At 43.3% G+C, this 26,725-nt stretch overlaps 1 protein-coding gene across 1 annotated transcript in view; it reads right to left on the bottom strand.

The window, feature by feature from the left end:
* Positions 1-26,725, bottom strand: part of LMNB2 (lamin B2) — a 101,947-nt gene that overhangs the window by 27,420 nt on the left and 47,802 nt on the right. Inside the window, exons 3-4 of the mRNA XM_069740857.1 lie at positions 6,087-6,243; positions 80-205 (exon numbers count right to left, since the gene is read on the bottom strand). Coding sequence (XP_069596958.1) covers positions 80-205; positions 6,087-6,243 — 283 coding nt within the window. The remainder of the gene's footprint in view (positions 1-79; positions 206-6,086; positions 6,244-26,725) is intronic.

A 26,725-nucleotide genomic window follows, 5' to 3' on the forward strand; every position in this document is an offset into this window, starting at 1 on the left:
TGTCCTTGCGGACTTACATTCTTCGGGTACAATGATTATTTATTCTGATAATGAAGTTTATTCAATACAACGTCCGTACCTCGTCATGTGCATGCTTTCTAAACTCCAGCTCTTCCTGCAAACTCTGGCAACGATTCTCCAAGTCTACACGCATCAAAGTCTCACTTTCCAGTTGCCTTTTAGCGACAGAGTGAGCATCTTCAGCCTGGTGGAATGACAAAGCAAGATGTTGACACACACATATACTAGTGATTAAAGGATTCAGCACATAAAGAGCCAAAAATTAGTTTATTGACCGGTAATGTTTTTTTAAAATAATAATTAGCAGCTCTAATTGCTTTACCCATTTATGGACCAGGCCTACGGTACTTTTCAGACTATAAGACGCACTTTTTTCCTCCAAAAATGTGGAGGAAATTGGGAGGTGCATCTTATAGTCCAGATATACCTGCTCTGGCTGTGGTGGGGTAGTGGCTCACAGGAGGCAGGATCCGGCTGCTGCGGCTAACTTTTGTGCCCGTTGCTAAAGAGGATTATTATTCACTGGATTCCACACCCATGGGAATGGAAAGCAGTGAATATTCATTTCTCTTTAATAGCTAGCACAGTGTTAACAGCCACTGGCTTCCTGCAGCTGCCGGGCGATCATGTGTGCCCGCTACTTAAGGCAATGAATATTCACTTATCTCCACTCCCATAGGCATGGAATACAGTGAATATTCATTCCCTTTAGTAGCGAGCACACGTGAATGCCCAGCAGCTGCAGGAAGCCGGCGGCAGACTCTGCTCGCTATTAAAGAGCAATGAATATTCACTGCTCTCCACGCACAGACCTGGCGTGGAGAGCAGTGAGTATTCCAGAAGATGTCCTCGGCTTGTAAGCAGAACATGATGTTCCTGCTGTGCGCTGCTTACAAGTATAAATCAGTTGCTGGCATCACAACAGGACGCTGCGAGGGAGCGCAGGAATTTAAGCAAGATGTTTTTTTTTTTTTTTACTTTATGTTTCTCTGATGGGGCTGTGCCTACCAGGACGGGAATGAGGGGGCCCATACCTACCAGTATGGGGATGAGGGGGCCCGTACCTACCGGAAAAAGTGATATTACCGAATATACTCGAGTATAAGCCAACCCACCTAATTTTGCAACAAAAAACTGGGAAAATTTATTGACTCGAGTATAAGCCTAGGGAAGAAAATGCAGCACCTACCGGTAAATGTCAAAAATAAAAAATAATACAAGTAAAATTAATTGAGACATCAGTAGGTTAAGTGTTTTTGAATATCCATATTGAATCAGGAGCCCCATATAATGATCCATACTGTTAATTATGGCCCCATAAAATGCTCCATACAAAATAGGCCCCATATAATGCTCCATACAGTTCATTATGGCACCATAAGATGACCCATATAATGCTCCATGCAGTTCTTTATGGCCCCATAGATGCTCTATATAATGCTCCATGCAGTTCTTTATGGCCCCATAGATGCCCCATATAATGCTCCATGCAGTTCTTTATGGCCCCATAAATGCCCAATATAATGCTCCATGCAGTTCTTTATGGCCCCATAGATTCCCCATATAATGCTCCATGCAGTTCTTTATGGCCCCATATAATTCTCCATGCAGTTCTTTATGGCCCCATAAATGCCCCATATAATGCTCCATGCAGTTCTTTATGGCCCCATATAATGCTCCATGCAGTTCTTTATGGCCCCATAGATGCCCAATATAATGCTCCATGCAGTTCTTTATGGCCCCATAGATTCCCCATATAATGCTCCATGCAGTTCTTTATGGCCCCATATAATTCTCCATGCAGTTCTTTATGGCCCCATAAATGCCCCATATAATGCTCCATGCAGTTCTTTATGGCCCCATATAATGCTCCATGCAGTTCTTTATGGCCCCATATAATGCTCCATGCAGTTCTTTATGGCCCCATAGATGCCCCATATAATGCTCCATGCAGTTCTTTATGGCCCCATAAATGTCCCATATAATGCTCCATGCAGTTCTTTATGGCCCCATATAATGCTCCATGCAGTTCTTTATGGCCCCATAGATGCCCCATATAATGCTCCATGCAGTTCTTTATGGCCCCATAGATGCCCCATGCAGTTCTTTATGGCCCCATAAATGCCCCATATAATGCTCCATGCAGTTTTTTATGGCCCCATATAATGCTCCATGCAGTTCTTTATGGCCCCATAGATGCTCCATATAATGCTCCATGCAGTTCTTTATGGCCCCATAAATGTCCCATATAATGCTCCATGCAGTTCTTTATGGCCCCATATAATGCTCCATGCAGTTCTTTATGGCCCCATAGATGCCCCATATAATGCTCCATGCAGTTCTTTATGGCCCCATAGATGCCCCATGCAGTTCTTTATGGCCCCATAAATGCCCCATATAATGCTCCATGCAGTTTTTTATGGCCCCATATAATGCTCCATGCAGTTCTTTATGGCCCCATAGATGCTCCATATAATGCTCCATGCAGTTCTTTATGGTCCCATAGATGCCCCATATAATTCTCCATGCAGTTCTTTATGGCCCCATAGATGCCCCATATAATGCTCCATGCAGTTATGGCCCCATATAATGCTCCATGCAGTTATGGCCCCATAGATGCCCCATATAATGCTCCATGCAGTTCTTTATGGCCCCATAGATGCTCCATATAATGCTCCATGCAGTTCTTTATGGCCCCATAGATGCTCCAATATAATGCTCCATGCAGTTTTTTATGGCCCCATAGATGCTCCATATAATGCTCCATGCAGTTCTTTATGGCCCCATATAATTCTCCATGCAGTTCTTTATGGCCCCATAAATGCCCCATATAATGCTCCATGCAGTTCTTTATGGCCCCATATAATGCTCCATGCAGTTCTTTATGGCCCCATATAATGCTCCATGCAGTTCTTTATGGCCCCATAGATGCCCCATATAATGCTCCATGCAGTTCTTTATGGCCCCATAAATGTCCCATATAATGCTCCATGCAGTTCTTTATGGCCCCATATAATGCTCCATGCAGTTCTTTATGGCCCCATAGATGCCCCATATAATGCTCCATGCAGTTCTTTATGGCCCCACAGATGCCCCATAGATGCCCCATGCAGTTCTTTATGGCCCCATAAATGCCCCATATAATGCTCCATGCAGTTTTTTATGGCCCCATATAATGCTCCATGCAGTTCTTTATGGCCCCATAGATGCTCCATATAATGCTCCATGCAGTTCTTTATGGCCCCATAAATGTCCCATATAATGCTCCATGCAGTTCTTTATGGCCCCATATAATGCTCCATGCAGTTCTTTATGGCCCCATAGATGCCCCATATAATGCTCCATGCAGTTCTTTATGGCCCCATAGATGCCCCATAGATGCCCCATGCAGTTCTTTATGGCCCCATAAATGCCCCATATAATGCTCCATGCAGTTTTTTATGGCCCCATATAATGCTCCATGCAGTTCTTTATGGCCCCATAGATGCTCCATATAATGCTCCATGCAGTTCTTTATGGTCCCATAGATGCCCCATATAATTCTCCATGCAGTTCTTTATGGCCCCATAGATGCCCCATATAATGCTCCATGCAGTTATGGCCCCATATAATGCTCCATGCAGTTATGGCCCCATAGATGCCCCATATAATGCTCCATGCAGTTCTTTATGGCCCCATAGATGCTCCATATAATGCTCCATGCAGTTCTTTATGGCCCCATAGATGCTCCAATATAATGCTCCATGCAGTTTTTTATGGCCCCATAGATGCTCCATATAATGCTCCATGCAGTTCTTTATGGCCCCATATAATTCTCCATGCAGTTCTTTATGGCCACATAGATGCCCCATATAATGCTCCATGCAGTTCTTTATGGCCCCATATAATGCTCCATGCAGTTATGGCCCCAAAGATTCCCCATATAATGCTCCATGCAGTTATGTCCCCATAGATGCCCCATATAATGCTCCATGCAGTTATGGCCCCAAAGATTCCCCATATAATGCTCCATGCAGTTATGGCCCCATAGATGCCCCATATAATGCTCCATGCAGTTCTTTATGGCCCCATAGACGCTCCATATAGCATTGTGCCACATGTAACGCTGCTGCTGCACAAAAAAAAAAAAAATGACATAATTACCTCTCGTTGCTGCTCCTCAGCGTCCCGTCTCTCCGCACTGACTGTTCAGGCAGAGGGCAGCGCGCACACTAATAAGTCATCGCGTCCTCTGACCTGAACAGTCACTGCAGAGGATGCGGAAGATGGGACGGCGGCGGAACGCAGAAAGGTGAATATGACATACTCACCTGCTCCCGGCGCGGTCCCCGCATGTCCCACGTCTCCGGGAGTGGCAGCTTCTTCCTGTAGTGAGCGGTCACGTGGCACTGCTCATTACAGTAATTAATAAAAAATCTTTATACAAGTTCAACTAAACCACAAAATCTTAACATTCAAGCGTATCACTGTGGATATTTCATAATGTTCACCCCTACATATTAATCAAAAACTGTCTCTCCCCCATTGTGTGCACTTTTTAAGAAGTGAAATCATGATGCGGATTCTATATGCAAGGTATTTTTTTGCCGCACTGTATTATAGTCCACAGCAATGCATAGTACACAAAACAATCAATTGTTTAGCTCATATCTGCCAAACATTTCATATGGAAATGTGCAATGGCTTTTTTTTTTGGTTTAGAATTTAGGCATGGAAAATACACACAAACACATTGGATTAAAACACTATTGTGTCACAATGAGGCAAATCCAAGTACAGGTCTACAGGCATTTCGGTGGCAAGGATCTGCTTATTATTTAGCCTAGATATTATATCCATGTCTGATTGCCACAGGAAGCTCCAAATAGCAGAACATGGTCTGTTTTGAAAACATCTCCTCAGAGGAAAGTAATGAAATTGAATCATGTGGAATGGCACTGTATTCAGTAGTTGTCAATCAAAATAGAGGGGGCAGAGATAGAGGGTGGGAACAGGTACTAGAAAGTTTGGCCACGCCAAGGAAATGGTGCATCGAGCTCTTGTACTTGGTTTGAATGGTCATTTTGTGCTTACAAACTCCATAAATTTGAGGTTTTAGACATTTTAGAGCCAAAAAGCACCTCAATCTGTTTTATATCCAGATTCAGCCCTCAAACTCTACTCCATGGGTGCTACAACGTATTTTGCCCACTTATTTGGAAAAGTTTTAACAGGCAAAAACTCAAAATGGCCTTAAAATGTACTGCCTTGTCTGTCTTTTCTCTTAGGCTATGAGCACACATTCAGGATTTCTGGCAGAAATTTCCTGAGAAAAACCTTAAATTTTCTGCAAGAAATCTGCGTTTTTTTTGGCGGATTTTTCCGGACATTTCCCAATGCATTATATAGTGGAAAATCTGTAAAAAAAAATCCGCAAAATTAATGAACAAGCCGCGTTTTTTACCACGATGCTTTTTTTTTTGCAGAAAAAAACGCATCATGTGCACAAAAATTGCGGAATTCATTCTAAATGATGGGATGCATAATGTATGCTGTTTTTTTTTTTTTTTTTTTTGCGGTTTTATAGCGAAAAACGCCAAAAAAAAAAATGCATAAAATCAGCAACGTGTGCACACAACCTTACAGTCCTTCTAAATTAGCACTTTTCTAACTATCCTTTATATGCGTGCAGACTATGAAGCGGTCACCCCTTACTGAATGGTAACTAGCTCCATCAGTAAATTGCATTGGAAAGTATGGCTTTTGTACTGAGGGGGAGGAGGAGTATAATGTGAACTATCACTATCAGACACAATAAATGGATCGGTCATGGATCTCGATGCCGCACAAGGATTACAGTATAAAATGACTTGTGAATATATGAACTTAGTTACAGTATATGAATATACCATATCAGTTTGTATAATCACAATATCAGCTGTATTATAATATTACAGGATATTGATACAGAAGTGACTCATTTCAGCAGTTTGTTTGCAATGACATCTATGCACTGGTGAAGAACGGTGGAGCGCAGGCATACCCTTCAGATATTTTTTTAACATAGATGAATAGTAAATCAGTACCTTAGTCAGCTGACTATGCAGATTGGCCAAGTCCGCTTCAAGATCGCGTTTATCATTAAGGGCAGCATTGAGTGTGGCTTCATTTCTCACATTCAAGGCCTCCAGCTCTTTATTACGCTGCTTAACGTGAGCCAGATCTGCAGCTTTTTTCTTCAAGCTAGATAAGAGAAACAGAAAAAAAAAATGTATTGAAATACTGTACAAGATGATGAAGTTCCTTGGCATTAGGTACAGAATCTTCAGCACTATAGATTATACTAATTATCTAGGATGCCATCATTTGGCACAATGAAAATTAACCCGGCTCATTCGACAATAGTCGGTGTCAAAATCCAACTTTTCCTATTAAAGGGAACCTGTCCCCCCGAAAATCGCGGGTGAGGTAAGCCCACCGGCATCAGGGGCTTATCTACTGCATTCTGTAATGCTGTAGATAAGCCCCCGATGTAACCTGAAAGAGGAGAAAAAGACGTTAGATTATACTCACCCAGGGGCGGTCCTGCTGCTGGTCAGATGGGCGTCTCTGGTCCGCTGCGGCGCCTCCCATCTTCTTTCCATGACATCCTCTTCTGATCTTCAGCCACGGCTCCGGCGCAGGCGTACTTTGTCTGCCCTGTTGAGGGCACAACAAAGTACTGCAGTGCGCAGGCACCGGAAAGGTCAGAGAGGCCCGGCGCCTGCGCACTGCAGTACTTTGATCTGCCCTCAACAGGGCAGACAAAGTACGCCTGCGCCGGAGCCGTGGCTGAAGATCAGAAGAGGACGTCATGGAAAGAAGATGGGAGGCGCCGGAGCGGACCTGAGACACCCACCGGAGCAGGACCGCCCCTGGGTGAGTATAATATAACCTCTATTTCTCATCTTTCAGGTAACATCGGGGGCTTATCTACAGCATTACAGAATGCTGTAGATAAGCCCCTGATGCCGGTGGGCTTACCTCACCCGCGATTTTCGGGGTGACAGGTTCCCTTTAATCATGAACTCCATTCATAAACCGTCCCTTTGGAAAAAATCTCTAAAGACATGTGCACAATATTAGCTTGTTGTGGTAGCTAACTGTACATAAGGCAGCTAGCACTCTTTTATAAAGTGAACAGAAAAGGGTATACTCATGGACTTTGGGAACAAATATTAGCCATTTCTGAAGTTAGTATGTGGATTGAGGAGTTGGGACTTTGGATTACTGACCACAAAGCCTGGCATCTAGGCACAATAGCACAATTCTGGATCTATTACAACATTTCAATTGCTCCATTCATAAGCCACATCAATCATTCAGTACTCCGAAAGAACGCAGGCGGCCGTTTACTACCTATAGAATCTGAACATTTTCTTCTCCAACAGTGTGGGAGTAAAATGCATCAAATTTATGAAGAGGTGTACGCCCCTTATTAGATTTGACACATCTCGGGCAGCCCATGTGTCACAAAACAAAATTTGTCAGGTTTGGCTTCTGCTAATATTTATGCTACCTCTTGGCATAAATAAAAGTTAACTTGGCAGGGAATTAGCACCCTGCCACACTTTAGAAGAGTAGCAAGGGCTGTGGAAAAGCTTGAAGAAGTCACACATTTATGAAAATTTTATCAGAAAACAGGTGCACGGCTTTTCATAAATGTGGAAGTCGAGCAATGCTGGTTTATGTTCGTATATACATACATACATACATACACACACACACACAACCTGCATCTGTAACGGCACTGGAAAGCTGTCAGACATGAAGAGACTCAAGTTATCTAAAACTAGTTACGGTATATAGAGAATGTTCAGTACAGCCGAAAGAAGGAGGTGCACGGTCATAGGCTCCCAAGCCTTAACCCCTTAGTGACGGAGCCAAATTTTTGAAATCTGACCAGTGTCACTTCATGTGGTAATAACTCTGCAACGCTTCAACAAATCCCAGTGATTTTGAGAGTGTTTTTTCGTGACACATTATACTTTATGATAATTGTAAATTTAGGTCAATATGTTTTGTGTTTATTTATAAAAAATATCAAAAATATGAGAAAAATTTAAAAAAATTAGCAATTTTCAAACTTTGAATGATTATCCCTTTAATCCAGATGATCATACCACAGCAAACCATTAATAAATAACATTTCCCACATGTCTGCTTTACATCAGCACCATTTGTAAAATGTTATTTTATTTTGTCAGCATTTGAGGAGGATTAAAAATGCAGCAGCAATTTTTCATTTTTTCAAGGAAATGTACAAAAGTTATTTTTTTAGGGACTTATCCATGTTTGAAGTGACTCAAGGGTCTCATATATTGGGAAACCCCCAAACGTGATACCATTTTAAAAACGGCACCCCCTGACATATCAAAAACTGCTGTCAGGTAGTTTATTAACCCTTCAGGTGCTTTACAGGAATTAATGCAAAGTGGCATAATAGGAATGAAAATCTGTATTTTTACCAACTAAATGTCTCTAACTTCTGAACAGATTACTACAGCAATCAGAATCTAAGGCCGCTATTTGGTCATGAATTGCCACGGCAAACATCAGGACCACAAAATCAAGATCTGAGGGCACCAATTTGGTTAAATAGGAAGCCCCCACACTCTGTTATCCATTTATAATGATGTAGTCACTATTGACAGCAGCATCTAAGGGGTTAAACAGAGTTGGACGGTGCAAACACTGATCGTGGCTGATGCAGCAAGTTGTCAGCTATAGTGGACAGCCGACAGCTACTGGATTGTCACCTGGGTGGGGAGGCTATTCCCTAATATCTCAGGTCAGTTAAAAGACGTATTGGCTGTCATTAAGGGGTTAATATATAGATAAATCAGTGACTGGCACACTCCAGACGTGTTGTGATGCAAAATCGGGGTTTATTATACATACAGTAACACAAACGTTTCGGTCGTAACTGGACCTTCATCAGTGTGCTAAAGAAAAAATACATACAAAGGGAGTGATATCCAAAGCATAGAGGATCAAAATACAAAAAAATAAACATACAATATAATAAACAAAAGTATATACAACACAAAAAGGTCATGTTTACAAAGAAAATTAATAGTAGCAACATAGGAGAACCGTCAAAACGGGATTTGCCGAGATATGCATGCTGGAACCAATTGATCGTATACGTGCAGGTATGGTGACGCGGAAGAGGGAGCTAGAGGAAGGAGGTATAACAAGGTGGTGATGAGAGACACACTGTGCCGTGAGGTATGGGTGAAAGGTAAACCTACCTAGATAACTAGTATGTTGAAGGAGCCCCGAGGTGAGAGCTAAATTGCATCTGAGGGAAAATGGAGTACATAAAGACATGAACCTGTGTGTGCCTAAATGGGCCAAAACGTAATACTAAAAGGCTTGATGTGCCATATAGGATGGTTACATACCAGAAAAAAGGCCTGGAGCTATATGGAATTCAGGTAATAGAAGTCCATGGACACAGGGGAGTATGGCCCAGATGGCACTATCTGCAGGGGAGATTGGTATAATATAGCTTGTGCCAGTGAGCCACTAGATCATGTAGGTATATGGTTCCTACCAGAAGAAAACCTGAAGGTATATAGATCCCAGCCTGTGGAAACGATCTGCAGATGCAGGGTAGTGTCACAGGTGACGCTATCTGCAGGAAGCATAGGTATAGTATGTTGTAAATGGCGCTAGTGAGCCACTAGATAGTGAGGGTATCAGGTACACAGGACTTACCCGCCCAGTAAATATGCCACGTGGAGTCACAGCTGTTGACGTTTTGACAGTTCTCCTATGTTGCTACTATTAATTTTCTCTGTAAACATGACCTTTTTGTGTTGTATATACTTTTGTTTATTATATTCTGTTTATGTTTTTTTTTTTTGTATTTTGATCCTCTATGCTTTGGATATCACTCCCTTTGTATGTATTTTTTCTTTAGCACATTGATGAAGGTCCAGTTATGACCAAAACGTTTGTGTTACTGTATGTATAATAAACCCCGATTTTGCATCAAAACACGTCCGGAGTGTGCCAGTCACTGATTATCTATATATTAAGGCTTGGGAACCTATGACCGTGCACCTCCTTCCTTCGGCTGTACTTAACATTCTCTATATTACCAGTATTACCCCTATGATCAGCATGCCTTTTTTTGTCATGTCATCCCTAACATTCTCCTATAACCTATAAGACATCAAACATCATTGCCTTATCCAAAATCCCGAGTGATTTTCTTAAAATCCCCCCTTGTGAAACACGGGGTAGGGACTGGGAGCGTGAACTCCGACGCTGCACTAATTTAGAATTGCACGGGGCCACTCTGACCGAATACCTTAAAGCACAGAATTCCCCGGGGCTTGCGGGTTTCACTCCGTCCCACGTTATTCAGCAATACCCCTGAGTTTTGCACTAGGTTCGAACATATCTTAAATAAATGCTCTTTTGATCTCATGGTTTTAACGTTCGAGCACCTGCACAAAGATCTCCTCCACGCAGGAACAGATCAAGAACATTGAAAGCCAACTGTCTTCAACTATATCCGTGGACGACTTTGACGCTCTTAAAAAGAAAATTGATACCAACATCAGCCAACACCACCGCGACATCGAACTCAAAAAGAGGTCTAAGTTCCAGAGGGATCTCGAGGATTACGAGTCTAACCGGGTCTACCAATGGCAGGAAAAGTCCTCAACCAGAAAACCCTTCAGACAGGATGGTCATCACTCATCAGTGGACTACACAACCTCCGACTCGGACCCAGAGATATCCGCCAGGCATCCATATCCAGCTCGTTTTTTAGGCCGACAGAGACGACAAGGGAAAAGAAGAGGACTAGATGGGGGCTCAACAGGTCCCAGAAATATGGACTTCGCCCGGGTCACCAGATCTCAGGTACACAACCATTGGTAGTTAATATCTCCTCTAAATCTTTAGGGATAGCTGAACATAGTGCCCTACAGAAAGGGCTTTCTTTTTATCCCAGCTATAGGCACAATACGTTCCAGATGGAGATGGACTTACAAAAATTCTATAGGTCCCTAAGATTGAGGGTACATTTTACTGAGAATAACCCGGCCGCACCCCCCTCTTCACAAACTCCCCCTGTAGGTATCACTGCAGCCAGCCTTGGCCTCAGAGAGAAGAGCACATATAAACCTCCCAACGGCTCACATCCTCTAGAAACCTTCATTCAATTTATAGATAATTCTTTCCAACAACTTCGCACAGATACAGATAAAGGCAGAATTCACTACCCTCCCAACCTCTCAGCATCAGAGAGACAGGCTCTAAAATCCCTACAACAGGATATGGACATAATCATAAAACCGGCGGATAAGGGTGGGGCCATAGTGGTTATGGACAGAACTCACTATAGGAATGAAGTATTACGCCAACTTGGCGATACTTCTACCTATAAAAAACTCCCTCATAAGCCTATTGTTGGTATCCAGAATACCATCAAAATCACACTGGATGATTTTTGTATACGGGGGTATACCTGATAGTAAAACGCGGGAATTCCTCACTAAAAAACACCCTATCACACCTGTGATATATATTCTTCCAAAAATCCACAAAGACCTCCAGAATCCACCTGGTAGACCAATTTGTGGCCTCCACGGACTCCGCCCTGGCTCCTATTTCTATTTACTTAGAAAAATTTTTAACACCTTTTATTAGAAACACTCGCTCTTTCCTATTGGATACTGGAGCCTTCCTCCAAATTATCAAGGATATCACCCCCGTCCCCCCAGATACCATCCTGGTCTCTTTTGACGTAAAGGACCTATACACGTCAATACCACACTCAAATGGCATCGAGTCTACCCGCTGGTTACGCTCTAAAAACATGAGCCCTGATTTAATTGATTTTTGTTGCGAACTATCAATTATCCTTAACAACAACTTTTTTCTGTTTGAGGATACCCATTATCTTCAAATCAAGGGCTCGGCCATGGGCTCAAATGTGGCACCTCCTTATGCCAACATGGCCCACTATGAGGACACATCAATTTATACCCATGAGCTCTTCCATAACCATATCTTAACGTGGAAACGTTATATTGATGTTTTCTGTATCTGGAGGGGTGACTACGCTTCTCTACAAACCTTTCAATTTTTAAAAATTACTTGGCCTGGTCTTGATTTTACTGTCACACATGATCTCTACCAGATTAGTTTCCTTGACACATTGGTCAAGAAGGATATCAACGGGAATTTGACCACTGATCTCTATTCTAAACCCACTGATCGCAACAGTCTGCTGCATTTTGATAGCTTCCATCCGCTAAATATGAAAAAGTCAATCCCAAAATCGCAACTCAATAGGGTAACTAGAATAGTTTCTGATCCTGACCTGAAAGACCACCTTATATATCCGAGATGAAATCCAAGTTTTGTGAGAGGTGCTACCCACCGAGAATTCTAGAATCCTTTACTACAGACCATGCACGTAGGGATAAAATTCCTGCCACATCACGTATCCCATTTGTCCACCAATATCACCCTACTGCTTACAGACTACACAAGTCTATCCGCCAACATTGGCATATCCTCCGAACAGCATAACCATCAGTCAGGGAATTTCAACAACCCTTCTTACCATGTTTCAAAAGGCCCCGCAACATCAAAGACTGCTTGGTCCGTGCCGATATAGGCCCTACGCAACCCCACATCACTCAGCGGTTTTTAAGTAACCCTAAAACAGGAACCTTCCCCTGTCTTAGTTGCAATCAATGTAATAACGTCCTTAAGGGCAATATCATCCAACACCCGCACACAAGCAAGAGATACCCTAATGATGTTTTTTTTTACCTGCAACACCAATTTCGTGGCATATCTCATCAAATGCCCCTGCGGTCTTCTGTATATCGGAGAGACCACCCAATCAGTCAAATCTAGGATATCCAAACATAAATCGACAATAAGGTGCAAAAATCTCCTACTCCCTATACCATCACATTTCATCGAAAAAGGCCATAGTGTATCCCAGCTCAAATTTCAGATAATAGAGCAAATCACACCACCTCGCCGAGGCGGAGACCGCGTTTCTTTTCTCAAAAGTAGGAAGGCTTACTGGATACACAAGCTCAATACACTGCACCCCAGGGGACTCAACAGGTACTACGAACTATTATCATTTATTTAAAGTCCCTGCCGTAATGACAATTTTCACCTTATACCCTTGGGTCCTGCCTTGCCACACAGCCTTCTGATAATGTGACTGTGTGTTTACTATTATCATTGTTACAGTATTTTTCATGACTATCACTTTTCAGCTTGAAACCTCCCTGACCTAATGTATCATTGCTGCCCTTTGTGTGATGCCTAACAGCCAGGTGTTCTTTATACATTACGTTAATATACAGCTGGGCATGTCTGCTCATTGGTTGGTTGCTTAACCCCTTTACCCCCAAGGGTGGTTTGCATGTTATGGACCGGGCCAATTTTTACAATTCTGACCACTGTCCCTTCATGAGGTTATAACTCGAACGCTTCAACGGATCCTGGTGATTCTGACACGGTTTTCTCATGCCATATTGTACTTCATGATAGTGGTAACATTTCTTTGATATTACCTGCGTTTATTTGTGAAAAAAACGGAAATTTGGCAAAAATTTGGAAAATTTCGCAATTTTCCAACTTTGAATTTTTATGCAATTAAATCACAGAGATATGTCACACAAAATACTTAATAAGTAACATTTCCCACATGTCTACTTTACATCAGCACAATTTTGGAACCAACATTTTTTTTGTAAGGGAGTTAAGAGTTAAAAGTTGACCAGCAATTTCTCATTTTTCCAACACCATTTTATTTTAGGGACCACATCTCATTTGAAGTCATTTTGAGGGGTCTATATGATAGAAAATACCCAAGTGTGACACCATTTTAAAAACTGCACCCCTCAAGGTGCTCAAAACCATATTCAAGAAGTTTATTAACCCTTCAGGGGTTTTACAGGAATTTTTGGAATGTTTAAATAAAAATGAACATTTAACTTTTTTCACAAAAAATTTACTTCAGCTCCAATTTGTTTTATTTTACCAAGGGTAACAGGAGAAAATGGACCCCAAAAGTTGTACAATTTGTCCCGAGTACGCCGATACCCCATATGTGGAGGTAAACCACTGTTTGGGCGCATGACAGAGCTCGGAAGCGAAGGTCTGCAGGTGTCACATTGCGTTTGCAGAGACCCTAATGTACCTAAACAGTAGAAACCCCCCACAAGTGACACCATTTTGGAAACTAGACCCCCTAAGGAACTCATCTAGATGTGTTGTGAGAGCCTTGAACCCCAAGTGTTTCACTACAGTTTGTAACGCAGAGCCGTGAAAATAAAAAATCCTTTTTTTCCCCACAAAAATTATTTTTTAGCCCCCAGTTTTGTATTTTCCCAAGGGTAACAGCAGAAATTGGACCCCAAAAGTTGCTGTCCTATTTGTCCTGAGTACGCTGATACCCCATATGTTGGGGTAAACCCCTGTTTGGGCACACGGGAGAGCTCGCAAGGGAAGGAGCACTGTTTTACTTTTTTAACGCAGAATTGGCTGGAATTGAGATCGGACGCCATGTCGCGTTTGGAGAGCCCCTGATGTGCCTGAACAGTGGAAACCCCCAATTATAACTGAAACCCTAATCCAAACACACCCCTAACCCTAATCCCAACAGTAACCCTAACCACACCCCTAAACCTAATCCCAACCCTATTCCCAACTGTAAATGTAATCTAAACCCTAACCCTAACTTTAGCCCCAACCCTAACTTTAGCCCCAACCCTAACCCTAATGGGAAAATGGAAATACAGTTTTTTAATTTTTCCCTAACTAAGGGGGTGATGAAGGGGGGTTTGATTTACTTTTATAGCGGGTTTTTTAGTGGATTTTTATGATTGGCAGCCGTCACACACTGAAAGATGCTTTTTATTGCAAAAAATATTTTTTGCGTTACCACATTTTGAGAGCTATAATTTTTCCATATTTTGGTCCACCGAGTCATGTGAAGTCTTGTTTTTTGCGGGACGAGTTGACGTTTTTATTGGTAACATTTTCGGGCACGTGACATTTTTTGATCGCTTTTTATTCCGATTTTTGTGAGGCAGAATGACCAAAAACCAGCTATTCATGAATTTCTTTTGGGGGAGGTGTTTATACCGTTCCGCGTTTGGTAAAATTGATAAAGCAGTTTTATTCTTCGGGTCAGTACGATTACAGCGACACCTCATTTATATCATTTTTTTTAATGTTTTGGCGCTTTTATACGATAAAAACTATTTTACAGAAAAAATAATTATTTTTGCATCGCTTTATTCTCAGGACTATAACTTTTTTTTTTTTGCTGATGATGCTGTATGGCGGCTCGTTTTTTGCGGGAGAAGATGACGCTTTCAGCGGTACCATGGTTATTTATATCTGTCTTTTTGATCACGTGTTATTCCACTTTTTGTTCGGCGGTATGATAAAGCGTTGTTTTTTGCCTTTTTTTTTCTTACGGTGTTTACTGAAGGGGTTATCTAGTGGGACAGTTTTATAGGTTGGGTCGTTACGGATGTGGCAATACTAAATATGTGTACTTTTATTGTTTGTTTGTTTTTTTAGATAAAGAAATGAATTTATGGGAATAATATTTTTTTTTCTTCATTATTTTGGAATTTTTATTTTATTTTTTACACGTGTGGAAATTTTTTTAAAAACTTTTTTACTTTGTCCCAGGGGATGACATCACAGATCGGTGATCTGACAGTTTGCACAGCGCTCTGTCAGATCACCGATCTGACTTGCAGCACTGCAGGCTTCACAGTGCCTACTCTGAGCAGGCTCTGTGAAGCAGGCTCTGTGGATCCGGGCCTGGAGCAGGGAGGGACGTAGGGAGGGAGATAGGGAGACCCTCGCAGCAACGCGATCACATCGCGTTGCTGCGGGGGGCTCAGGGAAGCCCGCAGGGAGCCCCCTCCCTGCGCGATGCCTCCCTGCACATCGCGATCATGTTTGATCGCGGTGTTTTGGGGGTTAATGTGCCGGGAGCGGTCCGTGACCGCTCCTGGCACATAGTCTCCCGGCACATAGTGCCGGATGTCAGCTGCGATAGGCAGCTGACACCCGGCCGCGCTCCCCCCGTGAGCGCGGCCGATCGCGCTGGACGTACTATTCCGTCCTTGGGAAGTAGGGCCCACCCCACATGGACGGAATAGTACGTCCATTGGCAGAAAGGGGTTAAACAGTAACCTTTTGGTAACTGTAGCTAATCATGTCGGATAAGCTACTTTCCCTTCAAATTACGTTTTATGCCTCTTGATATACACCTCCTTATCGGTACTAGCGCACAATATACAAAAAGGATCCTTGTCTATGCATAATTTGCAGAGTTGGTTCTCTGCTTTCTAACTCTCTCCCTCTCCTTTACAGAATCAACCGCTTTGAATCTTCCTCTTCTGTGATACTCTGGGGCCACCGTAGTACACCTCTGCATCAGCCAATCCACCACCTTGGAACGCACTTCCACCTCTTCTTTCTTACAGTGGAACGCATGTAACACCGCCCCTGGCGGTAATGTGACACTCTCGTCACCCTACCCCGCCCCCTCCAGCCTCACTTCTCCGGGAACACTATGCGCACACTATTCCACCTCCCTGGCGCTCTGTTCCCCAGCCTGCACTTGCGGTGGATACCGCGTGCTCTCCCCACTCATCAGGCTGGCAAGTTCTAGACACCGCATGCTCTCTGTCCCAGCAGTGCAGGGTGTTATCCCTCTTACATAGTTTCGGCTTATACTCTCCCTTTACAGACAGCGCATACTTTCCTGTTAGCCCACAACAGCTGTGACTCCACGTGGCATATTTACTGGGCGGGTAAGTCCTGTGTACCTGATACCCTCACTATCTAGTGGCTCACTAGCGCCATTTACAACATACTATACCTATGCTTCCTGCAGATAGCGTCACCTGTGACACTACCCTGCATCTGCAGATCGTTTCCACAGGCTGGGATCTATATATCTTCAGGTTTTCTTCTGGTAGGTACCATATACCTACATGATCTAGTGGCTCACTGGCACAAGCTATATTATACCAATCTTCCCTGCAGATAGTGCCATCTGGGCCATACTCCCCTGTGTCCATGGACTTCTATTACCTGAATTCCATATAGCTCCAGGCCTTTTTTCTGGTATGTAACCATCCTATATGGCACATCAAGCCTTTTAGTATTACGTTTTGGCCCATTTAGGCACACACAGGTTCATGTCTTTATGTACTCCATTTTCCCTCAGATGCAATTTAGCTCTCACCTCGGGGCTCCGTCAACATACTAGTTATCTAGGTAGGTTTACCTTTCACCCATACCTCACGGCACAGTGTGTCTCTCATCACCACCTTGTTATACCTCCTTCCTCTAGCTCCCTCTTCCGCGTCACCATACCTGCACGTATACGATCAAATGGTTCCAGCATGCATATCTCGGCAAATCCCGTTTTGACGGTTCTCCTATGTTGCTACTATTAATTTTCTCTGTAAACATGACCTTTTTGTGTTGTATATACTTTTGTTTATTATATTCTGTTTATGTTTATTTTTGTATTTTGATCCTCTATGCTTTGGATATCACTCCCTTTGTATGTATTTTTTCTTTAGCACACTGATGAAGGTCCAGTTACGACCAGGGCCGCATTTAGAGTTTTTGCTGCCCTCGGCACTTTTCGTGCTGCCTCCCCCATTGGTGAGTATGACTAATGCAGACACTGTCAGCAGTGACTTAGGCTACTTTCACATCAGCGATTTTTACCATTCGCGGCAGATCGGGCAGTTTTTCTGCATCTGCCATGTAACACATCACTTATGGCAACACTGCGTTCGGCCTCATTCATTCCCTGTGGGACTTGCAGACATGTGCCGCACTTGCGGTTTTGCCGCGATCCGGTAAATGCGGTACTTGCAGCAACGGAAAAAAAAACGCTGCTAGCAGTGTTTTTTTGTCTCATCTTAAAGGGAACCTGTCACCCCGATAAAAATACTGTTAAATAGGGCCTGAGCTGTGCGTTACAATAGTGTATTTTGTGTACCCCGAACTCAGCTTCAGGAAAATGTCCGCCGCGATTTCCATCTGCGCACGCGCGGCATCCCGCGGCCATTTTCCTGAAGCCACGGGCAGCAGAGGACTCCATCTGCGCACGCGCGGCCTCAGGAAGATGGCCGCCCCCACCGATCACCAGGGAAAGAGCCGATCGCGCATTTTTTCTTTACCTGCGCAGTGGATTCAGCAGTTGGGCATGCGCAAACCACTACGCCACCAATGGAAAGATATGCAAGATCTGGGGGAAGAAAGAGCGATGTCACCACGCCCATATGACCAGACCAGCCTGATTGACAGGCGAAAACGGCGACTTTGGTAAGGTATTTCAGCAGCATAGGTGGGGAATCAGGGTACACAAAATACACTATTGTAACGCACAGCTCAGACCCTATTTAACAGTATTTTTATCTCATACTGAAAAAACGGGGTGACAGGTTCCCTTTAAGTGTAAAACCGCAAGTGCTGCACATGTTCGCAAGTCCCATAAGGAATCAGTAAGGGGTCCAAATCTATGTATATGCCCATGTAGCTCTTTCAAAGACAATTCCAGCAATATTTTGACATGTTCAGTCAATTCATCTGAAATCGGTTTGCATACAAATGAGGGAGTAGATCTGTTACTCCAGCTCTATACCCCCTCAGTACCATATTATATAGTACATAACACAGCCACGTAGTACATAACACAGCCCACGCAGTACATAACACAGCCCACGCAGTACATAACACAGCCCACGCAGTACATAACACAGCCCACGCAGTACATAACACAGCCCACGCAGTACATAACACAGCCCACGCAGTACATAACACAGCCCACGCAGTACATAACACAGCCCACGCAGTACATAACACAGCCCACGCAGTACATAACAGTGTGGGCACCATATCCCTGTTAAAAAAAAGAATTAAAATAAAAAATATAGTTATATACTCACCCCCCGGCGTCCACCGAAGCAGTACCGATGCGCGCGATGCTGCTGCCAGCTTCCGTTCCCAGTCATGCATTGCGAAATTACCCAGATGACTTAGCGGTCTAGACCGCTAAGTCATCTGGGTACTTTCGCAATGCATGACTGGGAACGGAAGCTGGTGGCAGCATCGCGCATCGGTGGACGGAGGAAGGTGAGAATAGCACAATTTTTTATTTTTTGTAATTATTTTTAATACTAGCTGAAGAGCCCGGCGTTGCCTGGGCATAGTAAATATCTGTGGTTAGTTATAGCACGTCACTTCTCTTATTTTCCCATTACGCCTCTCATTTTCCCCCTAACATCTCTCATTTTCTCCCTCACACCTCTCATTTTCTCCCTCACTCCTCTCATTCCCGCCTAACACTTGTCATTTCGACCTCACATCTGTCATTTTCCGATCACTCCACTATTTTCCCTCACTCCTCTCATTTTGCACTCACACCTTTTCATTTTCACCTCACACCTCTCATTTTCACCTCAGTATATACATGTTTGTCATCTCCCTTATATATAGTATACACCTGTATGTCATCTCCTGTATATAGTATATACCTGTATGTCATCTCCCCTGTATATAGTATATACCTGCTGTGTGTCATCTCCCCTGTATATAGTATATACCTGTATGTCATCTCCTCCTATATATAGTATATACCTGTATGTCATCTCCTATATATAGTATATACCTGTATGTCATCTCCTATACATAGTATATACCTGTATGTCATCTCCTCCTGTATATAGTATATACCTGTATGTCATCTCCCCTGTATATAGTATATATCTGTGTGTCATCTCCTCCTTTATATAGTATATACCTGTGTGATCTCCTTTATTAGACCTCGTTAACACGTTATTTGCTCAGTATTTTTACCTCAGTATTTGTAAGATAAATTGGCAGCCTGATAAATTTCTAGCCAACAGGAAGCCCTCCCCCTGGCAGTATATATTAGCTGACACATACACATAATAGACAGGTCATGTGACTGACAGCTGCCGTATTTCTTATATGGTACATTTGTTGCTCTTGTAGTTTGTCTGCTTATTAATCAGAATTTTATTTTTGAAGGCTAATACCAGACTTGTGTGTGTTTTAGGGCGAGTTTCGTTTGTCAAGTTGTGTGTGTTGAGTTTTGTGTGGCAACATGCGTGTAGCAACTTTTTGTGTGTCGAGTTGCATGTGACAGGTTAGTGTAGGAAGTTGTGTGCAGCAAGTTTTGCGCATGGCGAGTTTTGCGCGTGGTGAGTTTTATGTCTGGTGCCTTTTGAGTATGTGCAAGTTTTGTGTGAGGCAACTTTTGCATGTGTTGCAAATTTTGTGCATATGGCAATTTTTCCGCATGTGCAAGTTTTGCGTGAGCCTATTTTTTGCATGTGGCGAGTTTTGCGCATGGTGAGTTTTGAGCGGCGACTTTTGTGTTTCGACTTTTATGTGGCGAGGTTGGCGTATGTGTGGTGAAATGTGTGCTGAGGGTGGTATATGTGTTCAAGCACGTGGTAGTGTGTGGCGCATTTTGTGTGTGTGTTCATATCCCCGTGTGGTGAGTATCCCATGTCGGGGTCCTACCTTAGCAACTGTACGGTATATACTCTTTGGCGCCATCGCTCTCACTCTTTAAGTCCCACTTGTTCACATCTGGCAGCTGTCAATTTGCCTCCAACATTTTTCCTTTCACTTTTTTCCCCATTATGTAGATAGGGGCAAAATTGTTTGGTGAATTGGAAAGCGCGGGGTTAAAATGTCACCTCACAACGTAGCCTATGACGCTCTCGGGGTCCAGACGTGTGACTGTGCAAAATTTTGTTGCTGTAGCTGCGACGGTGCAGATGCCAATCCCGGACATACATACACACACACACACACACACACACACACACACACATTCAGCTTTACACATTAGACTAGCTGAAGAGCCCGGCGTTGCCTGGGCATAGTAAATATCTGTGGTTAGTTATAGCACCTCACTTCTCTTATTTTCCCATCACGCCTCTCATTTTCCCCGACATCTCTCATTTTCTCCCTCACTCCTCTCATTCCCCCCTAACACTTGTCATTTCAACCTCACATCTGTCATTTTCTGATCACTCCACTATTTGTCCTCACTCCTCTCATTTCCTCACTCCTCTCATTTTGCACACCTTTTCATTTTCACCTCACACCTCTCATTTTTACCTCATCACCTCAGTATATACATGTTTGTCATCTCCCTTATATATAGTATACATCTGTATGTCATCTCCTGTATATACAGTTAGGGCCAGAAATATTTGGACAGTGACACAAGTTTTGTTATTTTAGCTGTTTACAAAAACATGTTCAGAAATACAATTATATATATATAATATGGGCTGAAAGTGCACACTCCCAGCTGCAATATGATAGTTTCCACATCCAAATCGGAGAAAGGGTTTAGGAATCATAGCTCTGTAATGCATAGCGTCCTCTTTTTCAAGGGACCAAAAGTAATTGGACAATGGACTCTAAGGGCTGCAATTAACTCTGAAGGCGTCTCCCTCGTTAACCTGTAATCAATGAAGTAGTTAAAAGGTCAGGGGTGGATTCCAGGTGTGTGGTTTTGCATTTGGAAGCTGTTGCTGTGAGCAGACAACATGCGGTCAAAGGAACTCTCAATTGAGGTGAAGCAGAACATCCTGAGGCTGAAAAAAAAGAAAAAATCCATCAGAGAGATAGCAGACATGCTTGGAGTAGCAAAATCAACAGTTGGGTACATTCTGAGAAAAAAGGAATTGACTGGTGAGCTTGGGAACTCAAAAAGGCCTGGGCGTCCACGGATGACAACAGTGGTGGATGATCGCCGCATACTTAATTTGGTGAAGAAGAACCCGTTCACAACATCAACTGAAGTCCAGAACACTCTCAGTGAAGTAGGTGTATCTGTCTCTAAGTCAACAGTAAAGAGAAGACTCCATGACAGTAAATACAAAGGGTTCACATCTAGATGCAAACCATTCATCAATACCAAAAATAGACAGGCCAGAGTTAAATTTGCAGAAAAACACCTCAAGAAGCCAGCTCAGTTCTGGAAAAGTATTCTATGGACAGATGAGACAAAGATCAACCTGTACCAGAATGATGGGAAGAAAAAAAGTTTGGAGAAGAAAGGGAACGGCACATGATCCAAGGCACACCACATCCTCTGTAAAACATGGTGGAGGCAACGTGATGGCATGGGCATGCATGGCTTTCAATGGCACTGGGTCACTTGTGTTTATTGATGACATAAGAGCACGCAAGAGTAGCCGGATGAATTCTGAAGTGTACCGGGATATACTTTCAGCCCAGATTCAGCCAAATGCTGCAAAGTTGATTGGACGGCGCTTCATAGTACAGATGGACAATGACCCCAAGCATACAGCCAAAGCTACCCAGGAGTTCATGAGTGCCAAAAAGTGGAACATTCTGCAATGGCCAAGTCAATCTCCAGATCTAAACCCAATTGAGCATGCATTTCACTTGCTGAAATCCAGACTTAAGACGGAAAGACCCACAAACAAGCAAGACCTGAAGGCTGCGGCTGTAAAGGCCTGGCAAAGCATTAACCCCTTAGTGACAGAGCCAATTTGGTACTTAATGACCAGGCCAATTTTTGCAATTCTGACCACTGTCACTTTATGAGGTTATAACTCTGGAACGCTTCAATGGATCCCGCTGTTTCTGAGACTGTTTTTTCGTGACATATTGTACTTCATGTTAGTGGTAACATTTCTTCGATATTACTTGCGATTATTTATGAAAAAAACGGAAATATGGCGAAAATTTTTAAAATTTTGCAATTTTCAAACTTTGTATTTTTATGCCCTTAAATCAGAGAGATATGTCATGAAAAATAGTTAATAAATAACATTTCCCACATGTCTACTTTACATCAGCACAATTTTGGAACCAAAATTTTTTCTTGTTAGGGAGTTATAAGGGTTAAAAGTTGACCAGCAATTTCTCATTTTTACAACACCATTTTTTTTTAGGGACCACATCACATTTGAAGTCATTTTGAGGGGTCTATATGATAGAAAATAACGAAGTGTGACACCATTCTAAAAACTACACCCCTCAAGGTTCTCAAAACCACATTCAAGAAGTTTATTAACCCTTTACGTGCTTCACAGGAACTGAAAAAATGTGGAAGGAAAAAATGAACATTTAACTTTTTTTTGCAAACATCTTAATTCAGAACCATTTTTTTTATTTTCACAAGTGTAAAAACAGAAATGTAACCATAAATTTTGTTATGCAATTTCTCCTGAATACGCCAATACCCCATATGTGGGGGTAAACCACTGTTAGGGCGCACCGCAGAACTTAGAAGTGAAGGAGCGCCGTTTGACTTTTTCAATGCAGAATTGGCTGGAATTGAGATCGGACACCATGTCACATTTAGAGAGCCCCTGATGTACCTAAACAGTGGAAACTCCCCACAAGTGACACCATTTTGGAAACTAGACCCCTTAAGGAACTTATCTAGATGTGTGGTGAGCACTTTGAACCCCCAAGTGCTTCACAGAAGTTTATAACGTAGAGCCGTGAAAATAAAAAAAATCGCTTTTGTTTACACAAAAATGATCTTTTCGCCCACAAATTTTTATTTTCACAAGGGTAACAGGAGAAATTAGACCACAAAAGTTGTTGTGCAATTTCTCCTGAATACGTCGATACCCCATATGTGAGGGTAAACCACTGTTTGGGCGCACCGCAGAGCTTGGAAGAGAAGGAGTGCCGTTTTACTTTTTCAATGTAGAATTGGCTGGAATTGAGATTGGACGCCATGTCGCGTTTGGAGAGCCCCTGATGTGCCTAAACAGTGGAAACCCCCCACAAGTGACCCCATTTTGGAAACTAGACCCCCCAAGGAACTTATCTAGATGTGTGGTGAGAACTTTGAATGCCCAAGTGCTTCACAAAAGTTTAGAATGCAGAGTCGTGAAAATAAAAAATATTTTTCACAAAAAAGATTTTGTAGCCCCCAAGTTTTTATTTTCACAAGGGTAACAAGAGAAATTGGACCCCAGAAGTTGTTGTCCAATTTATCCCGAGTACGCTGATGCCCCATATGTGGGGGTAACCCACTGTTTGGGCGCACGGCAGAGCTCAGAAGGGAGGGAGCACCATTTGACTTTTTGAGCGCAAAATTGGCTGTCGTGTTTGGAGACCCCCTGATGTACCTAAACAGTGGAAACCCCCCAATTCTAGCTCCAACCCTAACCCCAACACACCCCTAACCCTAATCCCAACCTCATCCATAATCCTAATCACTAACCCTAACCATAATCACAACCCTTACCCCAAAACAACCCTAATGTCAACCCTAACCATAACCCTAATCAAAACCCTAAATCCAACACACCCCTAATCCTAATCTCAACCCTAACCCTAATCCCAATACACCCCTAATCACAACCCTAACCTTAACCCCAAACCTAACCCTAATCCCAAGCGTAACCCTAATGCCAACCCTAACCCTAATACCAACCCTAATCCAAACCCTAATCCCAGCTCTAACCCTAACTTTAGCCCCAACCCTAGCCCTAACTTTAGCCCCAACCCTAACCCTAGGGCTACTTTCACACTTGCGTCGTTTGGCATTCCGTCGCAATCCGTCGTTTTGGACAAGAAACGGATCCTGCAAATGTGCCCGCAGGATGCGTTTTTTGCCCATAGACTTGTATTGCCGACGGATCGTGACGGATGGCCACACGTCGCGTCCGTCGTGCACTGGATCAGTTGTGTTTTGGCGGAGCGTCGGCACAAAAAAACGTTCAATGAAACGTTTTTTTGTACGTCGCATCCGCCATTTCTGACCGCGCATGCGTGGCCGTAACTCCGCCCCCTCCTCCCCAGGACATAGATTGGGCAGCGGATGTGTTGAAAAACTACAGCTGCTGCCCACGTTGTGCACAATTTTCACAACGTGCGTCAGTATGTCGGGCCGACGCATTGCGACGGCCCCGTACCGACGTAAGTGTGAAAGAAGCCTAACCCTAAGTTTAGCCCCAACCCTAACCCTAAATTTAGCCCCAACCCTAGCCCTAACCCTACCCCTAACCCTACCCCTAATTTTAGCCCCAACTGCTGTTCTCCTGCCGGCCGGCAGATGGAGACAGATGGCGGGCGCACTGGGCATGCGTCCGCCATGTTCTGCTGCCGGCGGCCAGGAGTAGCAAGAGGATCCAGGGACCTAGGTGAGTATGCTAGGGTCCCCGAATCCCCCTATTTCTCTGTCCTCTGATGTGCGATCACATCAGAGGACAGAGAATTACACTTTACTTTTTTTTTTTTTTTTTTTGCGGTCGCCGGTAAACAGTTAATTACCGGCGATCGCAAAAAAGGGGTCGGTAATACCGACCCCAATCATGCTCTTTGGGGTCTCGGCTACCCCCGGCAGCCGAGACCCCAAAGATTCTCCCGGTGCCGGCCAGCGGGCGCACTGCGCCCACCATTTTGAAGATGGTGGCGCCCACCGGGAGACACGAGGAGCATCGGGGGAGCTAGGTGAGTATTGGGGGGCCACCTGGGACCCCTTTTCTCTGTCCTCCGATGTGCAATCACATCGGAGGACAGAGAAATTAAAAAGAGATCGTTTTTTTTTTTTTTTTTGCGATCGCCGGTAAACGGTTAATTACTGGCGATCGCAAATGCGGGGTGGGTTAAAAACCCCCCGAATCATGTTCTCTGGGGTCTCGGCTACCCTCGGCAGCCGAGACCCCGGAGAAAATCGGCCTCTGGGGGGCGCTATGGACTTTTTCCACAGCGCCGTTAATTAACGGCGCTGTGGTTTAAGTACCCTTAGCGGCCGCCGTTAAAAGGCGTATCGGCGGTCGCTAAGGGGTTAAGAAGGAGGAAACCCAGCGTTTGGTGATGTCCATGGGTTCCAGACTTAAGGCAGTGATTGCCTCCAAAGGATTTACAACAAAATATTGAAAATAAAAATATTTTGTTTGGGTTATGTTTATTTGTCCAATTACTTTTGACCTCCTAAAATGTGGAGTGTTTTTAAAGAAATGTGTACAATTCCTACATTTTCTATCAGATATTTTTGTTCAACCCTTCAAATTAAACGTTACAATCTGCACTTGAATTCTGTTGTAGAGGTTTCATTTCAAATCCAATGTGGTGGCATGCAGAGCCCAACTCGCGAAAATTGTGTCACTGTCCAAATATTTCTGGCCCTAACTTTAGTATATACCTGTATGTCATCTCCCCTGTATATAGTATGTGTGTCATCTCCCCTATATATATAGTATATACCTGAATGTCATCTCCTTCTATATATAGTATATACCTGTATGTCATCTCCACCTGTATATAGTATATACCTGTGTGTCATCTCCCCTGTATATAGTATATATCTGAGTGTCATCTCCTCCTGCATATAGTATATACCTGCATGTCATCTTCTATATATAGCATATACCTGTATGTCATCTCCTCCTCTATATAGTATATACCTGTGTGTCATCTCCCCTGTATATAGTATATACCTGTGTGTCATCTCCTCCTGTATTAGACCTTGTTCACACGTTATTTGCTCAGTATTTTTACCTCAGTATTTGTAAGCTAAATTGGCAGCCTGATAAATCCCCAGCCAACAGGAAGCCCTCCCCCTGGCAGTATATATTAGCTCACACATACACATAAT

Source organism: Ranitomeya imitator, chromosome 1, assembly GCF_032444005.1.
Source record: "Ranitomeya imitator isolate aRanImi1 chromosome 1, aRanImi1.pri, whole genome shotgun sequence".
Taxonomy (NCBI): domain Eukaryota; kingdom Metazoa; phylum Chordata; class Amphibia; order Anura; family Dendrobatidae; genus Ranitomeya; species Ranitomeya imitator.